The 18,863-nt window shown below is 45.8% G+C and overlaps 1 protein-coding gene across 1 annotated transcript in view; it reads left to right on the forward strand.

Annotated features, from left to right (window-relative positions):
• SLC25A26 (solute carrier family 25 member 26) overlaps positions 1-18,863 on the forward strand; it is a 122,354-nt gene that overhangs the window by 84,437 nt on the left and 19,054 nt on the right. The window contains exon 6 of the mRNA XM_075320696.1: positions 12,943-12,987. Coding sequence (XP_075176811.1) covers positions 12,943-12,987 — 45 coding nt within the window. The remainder of the gene's footprint in view (positions 1-12,942; positions 12,988-18,863) is intronic.

The raw sequence follows: 18,863 nt of genomic DNA on the forward strand, positions 1-18,863 counted from the left end.
CCCGTCCTAACCTAAAAGCAGTGGCCCACAGCTATTCTTATCCACATTTGTTTGTAGGGCAATTGTTCTCATTTTGCTTCCTTTTGCAGCTACCCAGCACTTACTATGACCATTTTACAGCACCAAAATCTCGATCTCTATTGGCTTATATGGGGTCTAGGGCCAAGTCTGGGTCACGAACCAAACTGTTAGCTAAAGTCTGACTGAAACTGAGTCCGCTCATCTCTACTAGAAAGTAAAAGTATGATAAAAGCAACTTGTCTCCTCTTATTTAACTCTTCACTACTCCGCTGACTACTGCTGATCCTGCAGGTATGACGTCATATCTGTCATAGGGTATGAAATGACAGAACAGGGGCCCCTACGGTGGCCCTCAGGTTTGAGACCCTGCACTGCTACTTATCGCAGAGGTAGACTTGATTGTAGCCACGTCTGAGCCCCAAGCATGACCCTGAATCCTTTCTGAGCCCTGATCTTACTCCATCTCTACCCCACCCTTAGGGCAATTTGGAAACACAGTAACAAAAGCCCACAGAAACGACACTGACAAAAACAAAAACTCATACATGCTGCACTCAATACACACAGGAGAGACAATATGTGTACAGTAAAATAAAGAGATAGGAAGGAAGTAAACGCACAACACTCAAAATAGCAACTACAGATCACCACGAACTGGATCACCACAAAGACCGTTATCGCTGGAGCTAAGCTGAAGCTATAATCGGCGCCCCACAATCTTATATAGGAAGGGGACGGCTGTGATTTGCCAGTTAGCAACCTGAGCTCCTAAGCAGAGTTCCCCAGGTCAGAAGTTACTAACTCCTGCACGACAGAGGAACAAAACACAAAAAAACAGCCGATGCCCAGCTCTGGCTGAACAACTAAGGGTATGTGCGCACGTTGCTTTTTACCTGCTTTTTACCTGCTTTTTTGCTGCTTTTTCTTCTGCGCTGTTTAATGCCAAAATGGATGTGTTCTTCTATTCAAGCAAAGTCTATGGGAATTTGGGTTTCTTGTTCACACTATTGTTGTTCAAAATGCTGCCTTTTTGTGGCAGAACTTTGGTCAAAAACTCAGCTTTGCAGTGCAAAACCCAAATGGCAAAAACAATTGACATGTTGCTTCTTTGAAAAGCTGAGTTTTTGACCAAAGTTCTGCCACAAAAAGGCAGCATTTTGAACAACATAGTGTGAACAAGAAACCCAAATTCCCATAGACTTTGCTTGCATAGAAGAACACATCCATTTTGGCATTAAACAGCGCAGAAGAAAAAGCAGCAAAAAAGCAGGTAAAAAGCAGGTAAAAAGTTACGTGCGCACATACCCTAAGGCTACTTTCACACATCAGTTTTTTTCCATCAGGTAGAATCCGGAAAAAAACGGGTAAAACGGATCCGGTACCGCATCCGTTTTATCCCCATAGATTTGCATTGTTACCGGATTGTACCTGATGGCTTTGCGTTGCATCTGTTTTTTTTCCGGATGCGGCAAAATTAACTAAAGCGGCGGCCGGAGGCAACGTGTCTTGCAACGTTTTTTTGTCCGGCAAAAAAATCGCGCCGGATCCGGCGCGATACGGCGTGTTTTACAATGAAAGCCTATGGACGCCAGATCCGGCGCAATGCGGTAAAAAATTGATGCGGCTGCCGGATCAGTTTTTGTAAACTGCGCATGCACCAAATTAATTAAAAAAAAAACTGATCCATCAAAAAAATGGACAAAACGGATGCAAAAACGGATCAGTTTTTTTACGCATCCGGCATAACGGATCCATTAAAAACCGGATCCGGTGGATCCGTTTTTCAGTAATTTTTCAGGATCCGTTGGAGACGGGAAAAAAAGGACTGTGCCTGAATACAGAAAACTGATGTGTGAAAGTAGCCTTAGAGAGATAAGGTTGCTTTTCAGGCTCTGCAGTGTGAACAGAGCCTGACGCCACCATGACACCTAATGAGTCTGGACCTAAACACTGCATGACAGCTGTCAATCACATGACCGCTGCAGCCCATCACTGACTTCAGCCTTGACGTGTGCATGGTACGGCACATGGCCAGAGATAGTCCAACAATTAAGTCAGTGGTAGACATGGCGTCCTTACGGCGGGATCATTATTTGGCATTATATGGCGGCACTATTTATTTATTTTTTTCACTATGTATTTTTTGACACTTTTTTTGGCTAATTATCAGGGATTCAGTTCCGATCTGTATCTCCTGCAGTCGGCAGCTGCTGGTTTACAATTTATTGCATTGCTTTGACCTCTGCTGCAGGATTGTCAGATGGCATCATGAAGCATTTATCATTCCCGGCGATGACCATCTTCCTGGGAGATTTGGGCTCAGCCGATGGCGGTGACATTGATTTCTTCTCACTCTCAGTTCCTGTCTGAACAGATAACCGTTCTGTCACGCCGGGGCATCTGTCAGGTCTTTATTTCTCCCTCCTTTTCGGGTCTCACCATAGCTGCTTCATGTATTAATCATTGCCTGTGACAGGAATTAGCAAATACCTTTCAGCACTTGTAATAAGAAGCACTGGAAAACAAACACTAAATGTTTTTTGTGAAGTACGAGAATAAATCGTATAGAGGGGATAGTAAAATCTGCATTATATGTGCATGGACGAAGCCTGGTGGGGGGTTATATTATGAGCGACGCCTGTTTCGCACCTTTTGGTGATGCCGCTAAAAATACTGACTTGTATAACACGTTTTTAAGTCTAAAGTGAACCTGTCTTTTCATGTAAAACTTATTGAAAATCACGGTCTTCTTGTTCTCAGCACATATAACGAGGGAAAACTTGGGCATTTCAGTCTATGTCCAGGAACTGAATTGATTCTTAGAATCTGCAACTTGCCGTCCACTTTTTGTTAGCAAGCATTCAACCAGCACTATAGGTTCTGGAACGTCCATTCCCTCATTTATCAATAAGCATCGCTCCTTTCATTGTCCAATGGCGTGACTGTCGTGATCTGAAAATCTGCCTGTCTGTTATGCCTGTAAGTAGTTTGACAGAGCAGAAGGACAAAGGCCCACCCCCACTTACTGTACAGCTTCAAAGGCCCACCCCCACTTACTGTACAGCTTCAAAGGCCACCCCCACTTACTGTACAGCTTCAAAGGCCCGCCCCACTTACTGTACAGCTTCAAAGGCCACCCCCACTTACTGTACAGCTTCAAAGGCCACCCCCACTTACTGTACAGCTTCAAAGGCCACCCCCACTTACTGTACAGCTTCAAAGGCCCACCCCCACTTACTGTACAGCTTCAAAGGCCCACCCCCACTTACTGTACAGCTTCAAAGGCCACCCCCACTTACGGTACAGCTTCAAAGGCCCACCCCCACTTACTGTACAGCTACAAAGGCCCACCCCCACTTATTGTAGAGCTATAAAGGCCCACCTTCACTTACTGTACAGCTTCAAAGGCCCACCCCCACTTACTGTACAGCTACAAAGGCCCACCCCCACTTACTGTACAGCTACAAAGGCCCACCCCCACTTACTGTACAGCTACAAAGGCCCACCCCCACTTATTGTAGAGCTATAAAGGCCCACCCCCACTTACTGTAACTACACACACCCACTCCCACTTCCTGTAGAGGTACAAAGATCTGCCCCCCACTTTCTGCAGAAATTCAAAGATGCACGCCCACTTCCTGTACAGATAAAAAAAAAAAAAAAAGCTTGCCTCTACTTGCTGTAGAGATACGAAAGCCCACCCCCACTTACTGTAGAGATCCAAATGCCCGCCCCCGCTCATTCTAGAGCGACGAGGACCTGCCCCCGCTTATTGTAGAGCGATGAGGACCCGCCCCGCTTATTGTAGAGCAACGAGGACCCACCCCCGCTTAGTGTAGAGCAACTAGGACCCGCCCCCACCTATTGTAGAGTGACGAGGACCCGCCCCCACTAACTGAGACGAGGACCCGCCCCCACTAACTGAGACGAGGACCCGCCCCCACTAACTGAGACGAGGACCCGCCCCCACTAACTGAGACGAGGACCCGCCCCCACTGAGACGAGGACCCGCCCCCACTAACTGAGACGAGGACCCGCCCCCACTAACTGAGACGAGGACCCGCCCCCACTGAGACGAGGACCCGCCCCCACTAACTGAGACGAGGACCCGCCCCCACTAACTGAGACGAGGACCCGCCCCCACTAACTGAGACGAGGACCCGCCCCCACTAACTGAGACGAGGACCCGCCCCCACTAACTGAGACGAGGACCCGCCCCCACTAACTGAGACGAGGACCCGCCCCCACTAACTGAGACGAGGACCCGCCCCCACTAACTGAGACGAGGACCCGCCCCCACTAACTGAGACGAGGACCCGCCCCCACTAACTGAGACGAGGACCCGCCCCCACTAACTGAGACGAGGACCCGCCCCCACTAACTGAGACGAGGACCCGCCCCCACTAACTGAGACGAGGACCCGCCCCCACTAACTGAGACGAGGACCCGCCCCCACTAACTGAGACGAGGACCCGCCCCCACTAACTGAGACGAGGACCCGCCCCCACTAACTGAGATGAGGACCCGCCCCCACTAACTGAGACAAGGAACCGCCCCCACTAACTGAGACGAGGACCCGCCCCCACTAACTGTAGAGAGACGAGGACCCGCCTCCCACTAACTGAGACGAGGACCCGCCCCCACTAACTGAGACGAGGACCCGCCCCCACTAACTGTAGAGAGACGAGGACCCGCCTCCCACTAACTGTAGCGCTACAAGGACCTGCCACCACTTTACAACATGGCAATAGTGCTAGCCACCCAGTCTTATTTTTCCAATATAGGAGTGCATATATTTTATACTCACGTTATATTCAGAGATTGTTCAGCCTTTTTCCTGCACTTGAGATCTACCAAAGATCCTGGTGGCGCCTGTTCATTTCCCCTGTATTATTTGGCACCCATTGAGCTTGATTAACCCTCCGTGTAGTGTACAGTTTCTTTTTATAGCAGCTCTGTTCTTAATAATTCCCCATTTTTTTTTTTTTTTTTTGTGTGTCCAATGCCGATTGGTGGATGCAGTGTCAGGATTTTGTTTTGCAGACCAGCTGACCTCTTACCTTACATCCCTGAGATATCGAGGGTTCCCACTAAGGCTGCATTGATAGCTTTGATGGACGTGGAGGGGACAGTATAACTGCGGGATCACCTTGTGCCTGCGCAGCTGCCTCTCTTCCCCTGTCGGAGGTAGGCACACTTAAGTTGTCTTATTCGCTGTGACAAGGAATGCGTTTTTTTGGATTTCGGAGGATAGTTGCTTTTATGGATCGTCCAGATGTTGTAATACAAGATGGCTCACTGGAAATGTCATCTATCAGCCAATTATTATATAGTAGGTGCCAGGTGCGGAACCACAGACAGGAAATGAAGGCTATATCCAGAACATTCCGCTCCTCATGTCATGGACGCAGACAAAGCCTCTTTATTTCCCCTTATCTGCGATGCCGTCCCCCCTCCGACCGTCCTGCATCGAGTATTCACCGTTCCAATTGTTTTACAGCCACTTGTCAGCTGCTTTTAGAAGCATTAAGGAATAACGTTTGGAACTCCATTCTATGTCTGAACTGGGTGCAAAAAACCTAAAAAACATCACTATGGGGAGATAAGGTATGCACACCAGTGACTATGGAAGGGGAATACATGGAATAGCAGAAACTGCTGTGTGAATACTGACATGAAAAATTCAATAGCTATTTGTAAGAATGAAATGTGAAAAATGGAACCTGCATTACTGCCATGAATATATGAATAAAGAGAAATTTAGCTACTGAATTGATCAATGCAGAAGAGCCCCAACACTACGCCAAAGTAGTGTTGGGGCTCTTCTGCATTGATCAATTCAGTAGCTAAATTTCTCTTTATTCATATATTCATGGCAGTAATGCAGGTTCCATTTTTCACATTTCATTCTTACAAATAGCTATTGAATTTTTCATGTCAGTATTCACACAGCAGTTTCTGCTATTCCATGTATTCCCCTTCCATAGTCACTGGTGTGCATACCTTATCTCCCCATAGTGATGTTTTTTAGGTTTTTTGCACCCAGTTCAGACATAGAATGGAGTTCCAAACGTTATTCCTTAATGTTAGTAGTTTTTCGTTTGTGAACCCTCCCCATACACACCTATTGCCAATCCACATTATACGCATATATAGCCTGGGTCTCAGCGTCCCATACATGGTAAGTTTTTTAACTGCATGAGAGGACACACACAAGCTAGGGACCCCAACGTAGAGAAATACTTTGGCGTAGTGTTGGGGCTCTTCTGCATTGATCAATTCAGTAGCTAAATTTCTCTTTATTCATATATTCATGGCAGTAATGCAGGTTCCATTTTTCACATTTCATTCTTACAAATAGCTATTGAATTTTTCATGTCAGTATTCACACAGCAGTTTCTGCTATTCCATGTATTCCCCTTCCATAGTCACTGGTGTGCATACCTTATCTCCCCATAGTGATGTTTTTTAGGTTTTTTGCACCCAGTTCAGACATAGAATGGAGTTCCAAACGTTATTCCTTAATGTTAGTAGTTTTTCGTTTGTGAACCCTCCCCATACACACCTATTGCCAATCCACATTATACGCATATATAGCCTGGGTCTCAGCGTCCCATACATGGTAAGTTTTTTAACTGCATGAGAGGACACACACAAGCTAGGGACCCCAACGTAGAGAAATACTTTGGCGTAGTGTTGGGGCTCTTCTGCATTGATCAATTCAGTAGCTAAATTTCTCTTTATTCATATATTCATGGCAGTAATGCAGGTTCCATTTTTCACATTTCATTCTTACAAATAGCTATTGAATTTTTCATGTCAGTATTCACACAGCAGTTTCTGCTATTCCATGTATTCCCCTTCCATAGTCACTGGTGTGCATACCTTATCTCCCCATAGTGATGTTTTTTAGGTTTTTTGCACCCAGTTCAGACATAGAATGGAGTTCCAAACGTTATTCCTTAATGTTAGTAGTTTTTCGTTTGTGAACCCTCCCCATACACACCTATTGCCAATCCACATTATACGCATATATAGCCTGGGTCTCAGCGTCCCATACATGGTAAGTTTTTTAACTGCATGAGAGGACACACACAAGCTAGGGACCCCAACGTAGAGAAATACTTTGGCGTAGTGTTGGGGCTCTTCTGCATTGATCAATTCAGTAGCTAAATTTCTCTTTATTCATATATTCATGGCAGTAATGCAGGTTCCATTTTTCACATTTCATTCTTACAAATAGCTATTGAATTTTTCATGTCAGTATTCACACAGCAGTTTCTGCTATTCCATGTATTCCCCTTCCATAGTCACTGGTGTGCATACCTTATCTCCCCATAGTGATGTTTTTTAGGTTTTTTGCACCCAGTTCAGACATAGAATGGAGTTCCAAACGTTATTCCTTAATGTTAGTAGTTTTTCGTTTGTGAACCCTCCCCATACACACCTATTGCCAATCCACATTATACGCATATATAGCCTGGGTCTCAGCGTCCCATACATGGTAAGTTTTTTAACTGCATGAGAGGACACACACAAGCTAGGGACCCCAACGTAGAGAAATACTTTGGCGTAGTGTTGGGGCTCTTCTGCATTGATCAATTCAGTAGCTAAATTTCTCTTTATTCATATATTCATGGCAGTAATGCAGGTTCCATTTTTCACATTTCATTCTTACAAATAGCTATTGAATTTTTCATGTCAGTATTCACACAGCAGTTTCTGCTATTCCATGTATTCCCCTTCCATAGTCACTGGTGTGCATACCTTATCTCCCCATAGTGATGTTTTTTAGGTTTTTTGCACCCAGTTCAGACATAGAATGGAGTTCCAAACGTTATTCCTTAATGTTAGTAGTTTTTCGTTTGTGAACCCTCCCCATACACACCTATTGCCAATCCACATTATACGCATATATAGCCTGGGTCTCAGCGTCCCATACATGGTAAGTTTTTTAACTGCATGAGAGGACACACACAAGCTAGGGACCCCAACGTAGAGAAATACTTTGGCGTAGTGTTGGGGCTCTTCTGCATTGATCAATTCAGTAGCTAAATTTCTCTTTATTCATATATTCATGGCAGTAATGCAGGTTCCATTTTTCACATTTCATTCTTACAAATAGCTATTGAATTTTTCATGTCAGTATTCACACAGCAGTTTCTGCTATTCCATGTATTCCCCTTCCATAGTCACTGGTGTGCATACCTTATCTCCCCATAGTGATGTTTTTTAGGTTTTTTGCACCCAGTTCAGACATAGAATGGAGTTCCAAACGTTATTCCTTAATGTTAGTAGTTTTTCGTTTGTGAACCCTCCCCAACCACACCTATTGCCAATCCATATCATACGCATACATAGCCTGGGTCTCAGCGTCCCATACATGGTAAGTTTTTTAACTGCATGAGAGGACACACACAAGCTAGGGACCCCAACGTAGAGAAATACTTTGGCGTAGTGTTGGGGCTCTTCTGCATTGATCAATTCAGTAGCTAAATTTCTCTTTATTCATATATTCATGGCAGTAATGCAGGTTCCATTTTTCACATTTCATTCTTACAAATAGCTATTGAATTTTTCATGTCAGTATTCACACAGCAGTTTCTGCTATTCCATGTATTCCCCTTCCATAGTCACTGGTGTGCATACCTTATCTCCCCATAGTGCTTTTAGAAGCATGGCTGAACCTGCGTCCCCGCTGACTATACGGAAATGTATCCTAACCGAGATGTTCGCGCACTTATTGAGATCGGGTTGCACGCTTGCCGTCCCATCTAGATTTATTACTGTACTTAAGTATTGTATTTTCGAGGAAATGTAACGTACTGGATTTGTTATTACGCTACCGTGTTTATGGAGATGGCTTTGTAAAGTAGTCGTTACATTTCACGCGTGATCCAACGGATCTATGTCCTGCAGAATATCTTCCGCTATATACTTGCATATCGGATATCATATAAATACCTTTAAAGGGGTTGTCCATTTTTGCAAACAACTTTTTTTTTTAAGTTAGCATAACTAAGCTGTACCAGTCACTACTTACGGAAGAGTAGTCAGGAAAGCCGGGTTCGGTAACAGGAGGACACGTATGATCACAAAGAGTAAACAGTCAGGTCGTGATCTGAGGGTCAGAATTCCAGGAGAGCACGTAATAGGTTCAGGGAGAAGACCGAGACGTGGTCAGGTAACAGTCAGAGGTCAAAAGGCAGGAGGTCACGACAGGAACAGGGAGCAGGCAGAGAAAAGTCAAAAGTCCAGGGTCAGAACAAAGATGAGAAGACTAACTGAGACACAAGCCAACAGCACAACTGCAGAACCAGAAAATACAACTGGCAAGGTTCTGGGCGAGCATGCTCAGTAAAGAAGCCTGAGCAATTACCAGGAAGGTACAGCACCTGAGTAATCAGCACCTCCAGAACCAACATTGAATCCTGCACTGTCAATCAAGCTGCCAGCTCAGCAGGTCAGGAAAGCACAGCAGAGCATCTCCTAGAATGCAAGATGCTCTGCACAGAGAAATCTCGACATAAGCATTTTTTAAACTCAACTGATCAGTCTTTGCAAAGTTATGAATCCTTGTAACATACTTCATTACTTTTATTTTGCTTCCTTCTCTCCAAAGTGTGAGGAATATTGTGAGGTATATGGCGTTCATACATGCCAGTCATCCGCCACTTTTGATATTTACAAACATCCAGCCCTGCAGCAAGAAGCACCAAATGGCAAGTGACAAAGTCAATTAGAGCAAGGAACCAGAGCAGCCCCCTACTGACCAAAAGTAATTCAGCTAGTGAAGTGGACAGGCAGCTGCAAGATTCAGGACAGCTTCAAGGCCATTTTGTAGTCAGGCTGGCTCCAGGCACAAATTTACAATATTGGGGAGTGCGTAGCTCCCACAGTTAAGGCAGGCATATTTCCGGGTTCATGACGGCGAGAGGCATGTCATGCATATTTTTTATTATTAGTGGGACGTGCATATCAGCCCAAAATGAATAACTCGCCGAGGGAAGCCAACAGACCCATCATGCTTCATATCTATGGATAGATCAAATCATAACTAGACATATGATGGTCATATCTTTCGTGTGGGACACTCAAAGGCAGAGATATGGGGAAAACTGCCAATTCATAACTTTCTGGAAACTGAAGGCACAGCCCATGTCCAGCCCAGTCATATGTCACAAGGTGGAAGGTACATAGGTTCATAAAAATGAGAGGGTGTTTTTCGCAGAGAGCTTGCGTACAGTAAATGTGTGTGAAGTTCCAAAGGACACTAGTGCCTCCCCTGTGCTGAGCCAGCACGAAGACATAGCAAAAAGAAAAGGTACTTGACTCTTCTGTATATCTGTTTGCAACTATCTCTTATTTGTATCTGCAAGTTCTGACATATCTCATCTTGTTTATAGTGTATTATCTAGTGTGCCCTTATGGCGATTAAATATATTTTTTAATCCTGGGCTGTTCTTTTATCTCACTTCCCAAATTCCATGTCTGTCAGCTCGATATAACATTATATGCTACCTGGTCTGGTTTCTGGCTCAATATAATTCTGCTAACACACCAGGATTAGATCTAAGAAGGAACTAGTCGCAGCCTGACAGTATCCTGTTTCACTGGGGCTAGTGAAAAGGGTCTGTTGGCCTGTCGGGGTTGTGAGCGAGCGAGGTGCTGCGCCAGAGGTTGCGCAGCCTGCTCTGTCACCCTCCCTGTGCCCACATGAACAGGAGGGCTCAGTGTTGCACTACGCCAAGCGGACCTTATGTACCCCTTGGGGCGCGGAATGTTGCGTGTTGGTGGAAGTGACGTGGTTGTATCGTGGCTCCGACCTATTAAAGACGTCAAGGTGGGGATGCCAGGTGCGGTTTCATCACAGATTGACAAACGAGCGGTGGGACGTCTGCGTGACTCCCCCTGGCTGGTTCGGGACAAATTTGGTGCCAGTGGTGGGATCTTGCGTGGCCCCCCTGGCTGTTTCTTGACACCCAGACTCCTTGCTGAAATGGCTGTTTTAACTGCCTTGCGCTTAGAGCAGCTGTTTTGAGCTTCGTCTTCTAATAATCCGTTCTCCTGTGTGCGCTTCTCTGCTCCCTACCTCTATGCAGACAAGAGTGAGTTAGTAAATAATGTCTCTTGGGAGAGCGGAGAAGTCCACACAAAAGTACGAATATTTGCTAGACCTGCAGTGCAAAACAGCTCCAAAGATTAACACTGTACAGTGAATTGCTTGTATCGACCACTGATTGGCAACATGTTTACCAGTCGGCAGTTGTTTAGTAGCCTCTTCACCCAGGCCGACCCCATTTCAGATGCAAATCAAACAATCTGTAGGAGATCGTTCAGTTCTGTTATGCTCAGTATCGCAGGTCCTGTTTACAGCGCTGTCGAGAACAATGATGTTTTGTGCAAATAAATAATTATTTCACCCGGCGAGCAAGTGCTTTTCTTGTTCATTGGTTAGTTAGCAGCCTGTTTGGATCACCAAGTAACCAGCCTTTTTTTTAATTAGGTCATCTGATACATTTTAACAGACCCTGAAGTGTCAGTGTCTAGGACTACATCTGTGGACCCTTGGAGAATCAAAAAATATCACTGGTCGGATTTTTTTTTTATAAGAAAACATTTAGGTAACAGCAAGAAGGTGGTGCAACTTGTGAGAAACCAGAAGTCACTATGTTTCCACACTTTATGGCGTTTATGATTATATACTACATGACCGTTCTCCATCTGGAAGAATGTGAACAAAATATGCTGCACAAAGCTCCACCCCCGAGGAGCGCTGTTACTGATCTGGTCTTTACAGAATGGCTACAAGGGATCGGGCGGAGGGGGCTTATATGTCAAATTATTCACGGGGGAGTGGGCTTATATGTCAAATTATTTTCCAAACTCTGGATCAATAATTGACCGAATTTCAAACCCTTGAACTCCATTGCTCTTCATTTCCAATTCTTTTCCATTGCTATCTTTCCTTTTAAAATCTTCCCATTTTGGTTAATTTTGTAGCTGGATATAGGTAAAAATGTTTCCTTTTTTACATAATGTCAAACAAGGCTTGCACTTTTGTCCTGTCTATTTGGTGGTGAGATGGGGGCAGATCAAGGTGCTAAGCGCACCGACACTGCATCTAAAAAATACATTGTCCAGGCCAGGGGTCAACGAGAAAATCGAGGCTGGAGCCGGCAGACAGGTTGACTCTGGTTGCACATGTAAAATCACTAACGTGGTACGCTCTCCGTACTCAGACTGAATACACGGAAATGGACACCGACCGGCACCGTGAGCGTCGAGACCAGAAGACCTGGTGATGTCTTGTACTCGCGGTGTAACAATGTAACAGATCGTGGAATATTAATGGTCTCATGACTTTACAAATCTGTTTTCCACACGTCGTCTTCTCTGTTCGGCAAAGTTTTAATGTGTTTTGTCTTGAAAACGTTTTCAAGACCACCCAAGGCTACAAGGTTGGCCCACCGGCTGAGACCGTCAAGTGAAAATCTCTATAAAGTAGTAATTAGTTTTTCAGAGCAGTTTGGCTTTCAAGCCTCTTACAAGATGTGATACTCTGTGAGATCTGATACTTGTTTTAGCCATTTGGGCTCCCGTTGCGAAGACTATCCTTGGTTCACCGATTTGTCCCATCGACAAATATAGAAACCAGGCTCTGGAGTTAGATAGGACCCGGTGACCCTACAATCACCTAAGATGACCCCCATTAGGGTCCCTGGACAGATTTTGCATTCTCAGGTTATTCATCTGATTTGGCCAATCGGTTGTATTAGGCGGGTAAAACCCAACCTCTTTGCCGTGAATTCAGACGTTGACTGTCTCTATCAACTTTCACAATTTTTAAAGGGATTGTCGGCAATATTTGCGGTTCTTCATCTCCATTAACCGTAGCATATTTTTTTTTTGTTTTTCCAGATCCCGTTTTCTCTCGTGCAGTTTCCACTTTGGGAGTTTTTAAAGGTAATTGATAGTCATTGTACAGAAAAGTAAACGATTCTCGGCAGTTGTGTAAATCCGTATCCTCTTTGTACAGAGTGCATGTGTCGGACTAGATGGTGCACGCTTGATGTATTCATGGAATGTCACATTACCATATAATATCCTCATGATTTGTTGGAAATTTAGTAGTTTTTTTTATTATTTTTGCAGCTATAGAGCTTGTTGCAAGCATTTCTTTGAAGCTGGCCCGGTCTGGTCCGCATTAGTGTCCCTGTGCTGAACCGCATTATGCACCGGAGAGCACACCGTTCGGGCCAAGACCACAACAATGTCTATGGTCCAAACTTAGGAGTGCACAACCCCGAAATTCCAAACTTGTTCTAAAATAAAGAAATGATCATTACCTACCTGTTAAAACCTCCAGCCCTGCAAGTACTTTACATCATTATTGGGACCGCTGCAGTCAATCCCTGGCTTCAACAGGGATATTTGCACAAGCAGCATGTGATTGGCTGCAGCAGTCACATTAATGATTAATGCAATGTCAATCACTACAGGACCAGTTAGGGGGCTACTGGGTGTTGTGTTGGACTTAAAGGGACTATTCCCTTTCCTGTTGAGCGGACCTGGACCGGCAAAATCCGGATCCGCGCGGTTTGAGCAGCAGATCAGAGTCCGACCCAGACGCGGGATTCCAGGTGCACGATCCGGATTCGGCAATTTTTTTTTTCCTCTCCTCTCCTCTCTCTTGTCCTGAATTTCGCTCCCCATTGACATATATGGACCCGGATATCGGATCCGGACTTCTTTCTCAATCTGACTCTGATCCGCCGGACCCGGATTATTGACAGTCCGCTTAACTCTAAAAGGGAACTCACTGCTTGGGTAATTGTTTTGTAATGTATACCCTTGAACAAATTTTCAAAAAATCCCAGAAGACCACTTTCTATAAACGTGCTTTGGATTATAGAGGGAAAATTGGGGCACCGAAAGAAAACATAGCCTCGCAAAGTGTCTTACTGGTAGGGAAAAGGGGATCTCTAAAGAAAGTCTAACTCCATACAGGGAGAAATAGTCTGAAAAGAAAGCCTAACTTCAAACAGGGAGTACAGGGGTCCCCCCCCAAAAAAAACGTAGCGTCTATGCAGGTAGAAAAGGGTCGCAAAAGATAGTTTAACTTCAAAGAGGGAAAACGGGGGTCCCCCCCAAAAAAACCTTACCATTAATGTAGGGAGAAAGTGGCTTAAAAAAAAAGTCTAGCATCACATAGGGAAAAACAGGGTCTTAAAAGAAATTCAAGCTTCATACAAGGAGAACGGGAAAAGAAAGGCTAGCCTCATACAGGGAGAAAGGGGTCCCCAAAGAAGCCTAGCCTCATACAGGGAGAAAGGGGTCCCCAAAGAAAGCCTAGTCTCATACAGGGAGAAAGGGGTCCCCAAAGAAAGCCTAGCCTCATACAGGGAGAAAGGGGTCCCCAAAGAAAGCCTAGCCTCATACAGGGAGAAAGGGGTCCCCAAAGAAAGCCTAGCGTCAACAGGGAGAAATGGGTCCACAAACAAGCCTAGCCTCATACAAGGAGAAAGGGGTCCCCAAACAAGCCTAGCCTCATACAAGGAGAAAGGGGTCCCCAAACAAGCCTAGCCTCATACAAGGAGGAAGGGGTCCCCAAAGAAGCCTAGTCTCATACAGGGGGAATGGAGTCCCCAAAGAATCCTCGTGTCAACAGGGAGAGAGGAATCGCCAAAGAAGTCTAGCCTCATACAGGGGGAATGGAGTCCCCAAAGAAGCCTAGCCTCATACAAGGAGAAATGGGTCCCCAAAGAAGCCTAGCCTCATACAAGGAGAAAGGGGTCCCATAAGTAGCCTAGCCTCATACAGGGAGAAAGGGGTCCCCAAAGAAGCCTAATCTCATACAGGGGGAATAGGGTCTGCAAAGAAGCCTAGCGTCAACAGGGAGAAAGGGGTCCCCAAACAAGCCTAGCCTCATACAGGGAGAATGGGGTCCCCAAAGAAAGCCTAGCCTTGTAAAGGGAGAACAGGGTCTCCAAAGGAATACTAGCCTCATACAAGGAGATCATACAACTTAGACCAGTTGCCCCTGGTCAGATCCAGACCCAGGTTCCTGTGGATCGGTCCTCTTGTAACTGACAACTGTCCTACAGTAAAAACCAAACCACACACAGCAATATAGTCCGACATCCATGGGACTAATCCACTTTAGAATTAGGGCCCCCATATGTATTATAGATAAAAATCGTCCGGTATAGGTGAGATTGACTGGCAGTCCAATATGTATTGGGATCTCCCAACTTTCTGTTCAGAGATCCGGTTGGGGATAGATTTAATTGGCCGATCCTTTTAGTTTTCCAGGATATCATCCACTGTCTGACTCCTCTCATGGAGACGTGCGCTGCCGAGCGTTCCTGTATATGGGGGCGTCGGGAGAAATGGCCGTCACACCAACCATCGGTTTACGAATCTCACACAGCGCCATACATTGTGTAGTGGCTGTGAATGGTATTGCAAGCTGTCTCCCATACAAGTGGATAGGACAGAGCTTGCAGTAACATTCGAGGCCATGGAACGACCGTATGGCACTGAGCCCCGTCAGCAAGATTAAAGTTTAAAAAAATAATAATTTTTGTAAACCTTGTAGCAAGTAACCCTAAATTTAGAATTTGGGTAATGTCATTACTCCGAGCTCAGATCATCTCGGTTCACTAATGAATGACGGACATGAAACCGTGCAGAATCTGTAAACACATTTCGGGAGAGGTTTAGCTTTTCCCTGGTGACAACTTAGGAATTGGCATCCCCTTTTCTGAACTTCTGGGAAATGCTTCCTCAGTATGCCGGGGTCAGGATGTGAATACCCACCGGGTATAGCATTGGTCGGAAAAGCTTGTCATTTATATGGTGATTCCTTGAAGTCACTGTCATCAGCACTCATTTCTTTATATACAGTGCCTTGAAAAAGTATTCATACCCTGTCAACTTTTCAACAGTACTTCCACAAACTTAAATATATGTTGTTGGGATTTTATGAAATATACCAACAAAATCAGAGATTTGTTTGAGAACATTAAGAATCAAACTGCATCATGAAAACCAAGGAACACACCAGACAGGTCAGGGATAAAGTTGTGGAAAAAAGTAAAGCAGGGTTAGGTTATTTAAAAAAAAAAAAACAACTCAACTCAAGCTCTGAACATCTCACAGAGCACTGTTCAATCCATCATCCAAAAATGGAAAGAGTATGACACAACTACAAACAAATACATGGCATCCACCTAAACTGAGATACCAAGAAGGAGAGCGCGAATGAGAGAAGCAGCCCATGGTCACTGGAAGAGTATCAGAGCTCAAAGGGGAGAATCTATCCACAAATAAACTCCACAAATCTGACCATTATGGAAGAGAAGGAAGACCTTTCCGAATTCAAATCATAAGAAGTCCCATCTGCAGCTGGCAGAAAGCCATGTAGGGGACACAGTGAGCATGTGGAAGAAGGTGCTCTGGTCAGATGAGACCGAAGTAGAACTTTTTAGGCTAAGTGCAAAAAAGCTATGTGATGGAAAACTAAACCTGCACATCACGCTGAAAACGCCATCCCCACAGTCACACATGGTGGAGGCAGCATCCTGCTGTGGGGAGCTTGGCAGGGAAGCTGGTTAGAGGTGATGGGAAGATGGATGGAGCTAAATACAAGACAATCGTCAAGGAGAACCTGTTAGCGGCAGCAAAAGACCTGGTTCACCTTCCAACATGACAATGACCCTAAACCTCCTGCAGATGGTTTAGATCCGAGCATATTCCTGTGTGTGTGAACGGCCCAGTCACAGTCCAGACAGAAATCCACCCAGGATCTGTGACAACATGAAAATTGCTAATCACAGATGTCTCCATCCAATCTCTGAGAGCGAGAGTACAAAGAAGAGGAAAATGTCACCTCTAGACGTGCAAAGCTGGAGAGACAGACCCCAAAAGACAGAGGAAGGTGGTCCTACAAAGTATGGACACAGGGGAGCTGAATACAAATGCACATCACAAATGTTCCCGGGAGGGATGACCTATGCGGTGTGTGTAGGGGTTGGCTGGCGGTGGTTTCAGTAGCCAGCCCCCTTCACATATATGTTGACAGAGAAGGTGGATTGCTTCAGCCGGCCTCATTCACACACAGGCTGGGGACTAAAAAGCAGTGCAAACCGTAGCGATCGCCGGTGCAGCCAGTGTGAAGGGTTAATGTTGGCGGTCGCACGCTGATCGCTTCCAATGCTGCTCACGTGGAGGGAGCACAGAATCGCGCAGGCAGCAGAATAGGATCCTCTCCCCTCCGTCCGCCACACAATGGGAATGTCACCGGTTTGTGCTGTCGCAGTCACTTTGTCAGGACCATTAGTTCTTCCGCTAAATAGAGTTTCCCCAGAAACACAAGCCGTTACCAGAACCATTTGTAAGTGGTCTATGGGGAAAAGCTTCGTAGCCAGGAGTTTATCAAAGCCTTCTCTGTGCTTCCCCCTCCATCCAAGGGAAGAAATGATCTGCAGCGCATACTGATAAATGCAGCGCACGTATAGGAAGAGCGCGGCGTCCTCCGGCAGCGTATGGAACTTATTAGGGTTCTGGAAAGTGAATCCTATATGTGTAGTGTCATATAAGGTATCCATAATGCTCAGGCTTTTTTTTCTGGATTAGACCCATAATGGGTTAAGAATAGATATTACCATCCATAGGAGAGGCCAGAAATGTGTGATAGATCGAGACCTCCACTATCGATGGAGAGAAGGCTGTGCATTCACAAAGATGGGGGCCTCCACTATGGATGGAGAAAAGGCCGTGCGTTCACAAAGATGGGGGCCTCCACTATGGATGGAGAGAAGGCCGTGCGTTCACAAAGATGGGGGCCTCCACTATCGATGGAGAGAAGGCTGTGCATTCACAAAGATGGGGGCCTCCACTATGGATGGAGAGAAGGCCGTGCGTTCACAAAGATGGGGGCCTCTACTATGGATGGAGAGAAGGCCGTGCATTCACAAAGATGGGGGCCTCCACTATGGATGGAGAGAAGGCCGTGCGTTCACAAAGATGGGGGCCTCTACTATGGATGGAGAGAAGGTCGGCTGCTCACTTAGAAGAGGACCTCCACTATGGATGGAGAGAAGGCTGTGTGTTTTACTTGGTTTGGGGCCTCCACTATGGATGAAGAAAAGGCAGTGCGTTCACTTGGATGGGGGCCTCCACTATGGATGGAGAGAAGGCTGTGCGTTCACAAAGATGGGGGCCTCCACTATGGATGGACAGAGGGCCGTGCGTTGACTTAGATGAGGGCCTCCACTCTAGATGGAGAGAAGGCCGTGCGTTCACAAAGATGGGGGCCTCCACTATGGATGGACAGAGGGCCGTGCGTTTACAAAGATGAGGGCCTCCACTCTAGATGGAGAGAAGGCCGTGCGTTTACAAAGATGGGGGCCTCCACTGTGGATCGATAGAGGGCCGTGCGTTAACCTAGATGGGGGCCTCCACTATGGATGGAGAGAAGGCTTTGCGTTTACTTAGATGGGGGCCTCCACTATGGATGGAGAGAAGGCCGTGCGTTCACAAAGTTGGTGGCCTCCACCATGAATGGAGAGAAGGCCGTGCATTCACTTTAATGGGGGCCTCCACAATGGATGGAGAGAAGGCCGTGCGTTCACTTCTATGGGTGAACTGCAAAAAAAGCTGAGCTTGTATAAAGTCGCGTCCTTACCAGGCGAGATGCGGATAAGGAGTCTACCATTCTGAAGATGGCTGTGGGTGCAGGAGTTGGATGTGCCTTAGGTGTCTGAGATGCAAAGGCACATTTAAAGGGGTTCTCTGGAGCCTCTCACTTCTGCATTGGGAGATAAGAGGCAGTAATG

Source organism: Anomaloglossus baeobatrachus, chromosome 8, assembly GCF_048569485.1.
Source record: "Anomaloglossus baeobatrachus isolate aAnoBae1 chromosome 8, aAnoBae1.hap1, whole genome shotgun sequence".
Lineage (NCBI taxonomy): Eukaryota > Metazoa > Chordata > Amphibia > Anura > Aromobatidae > Anomaloglossus > Anomaloglossus baeobatrachus.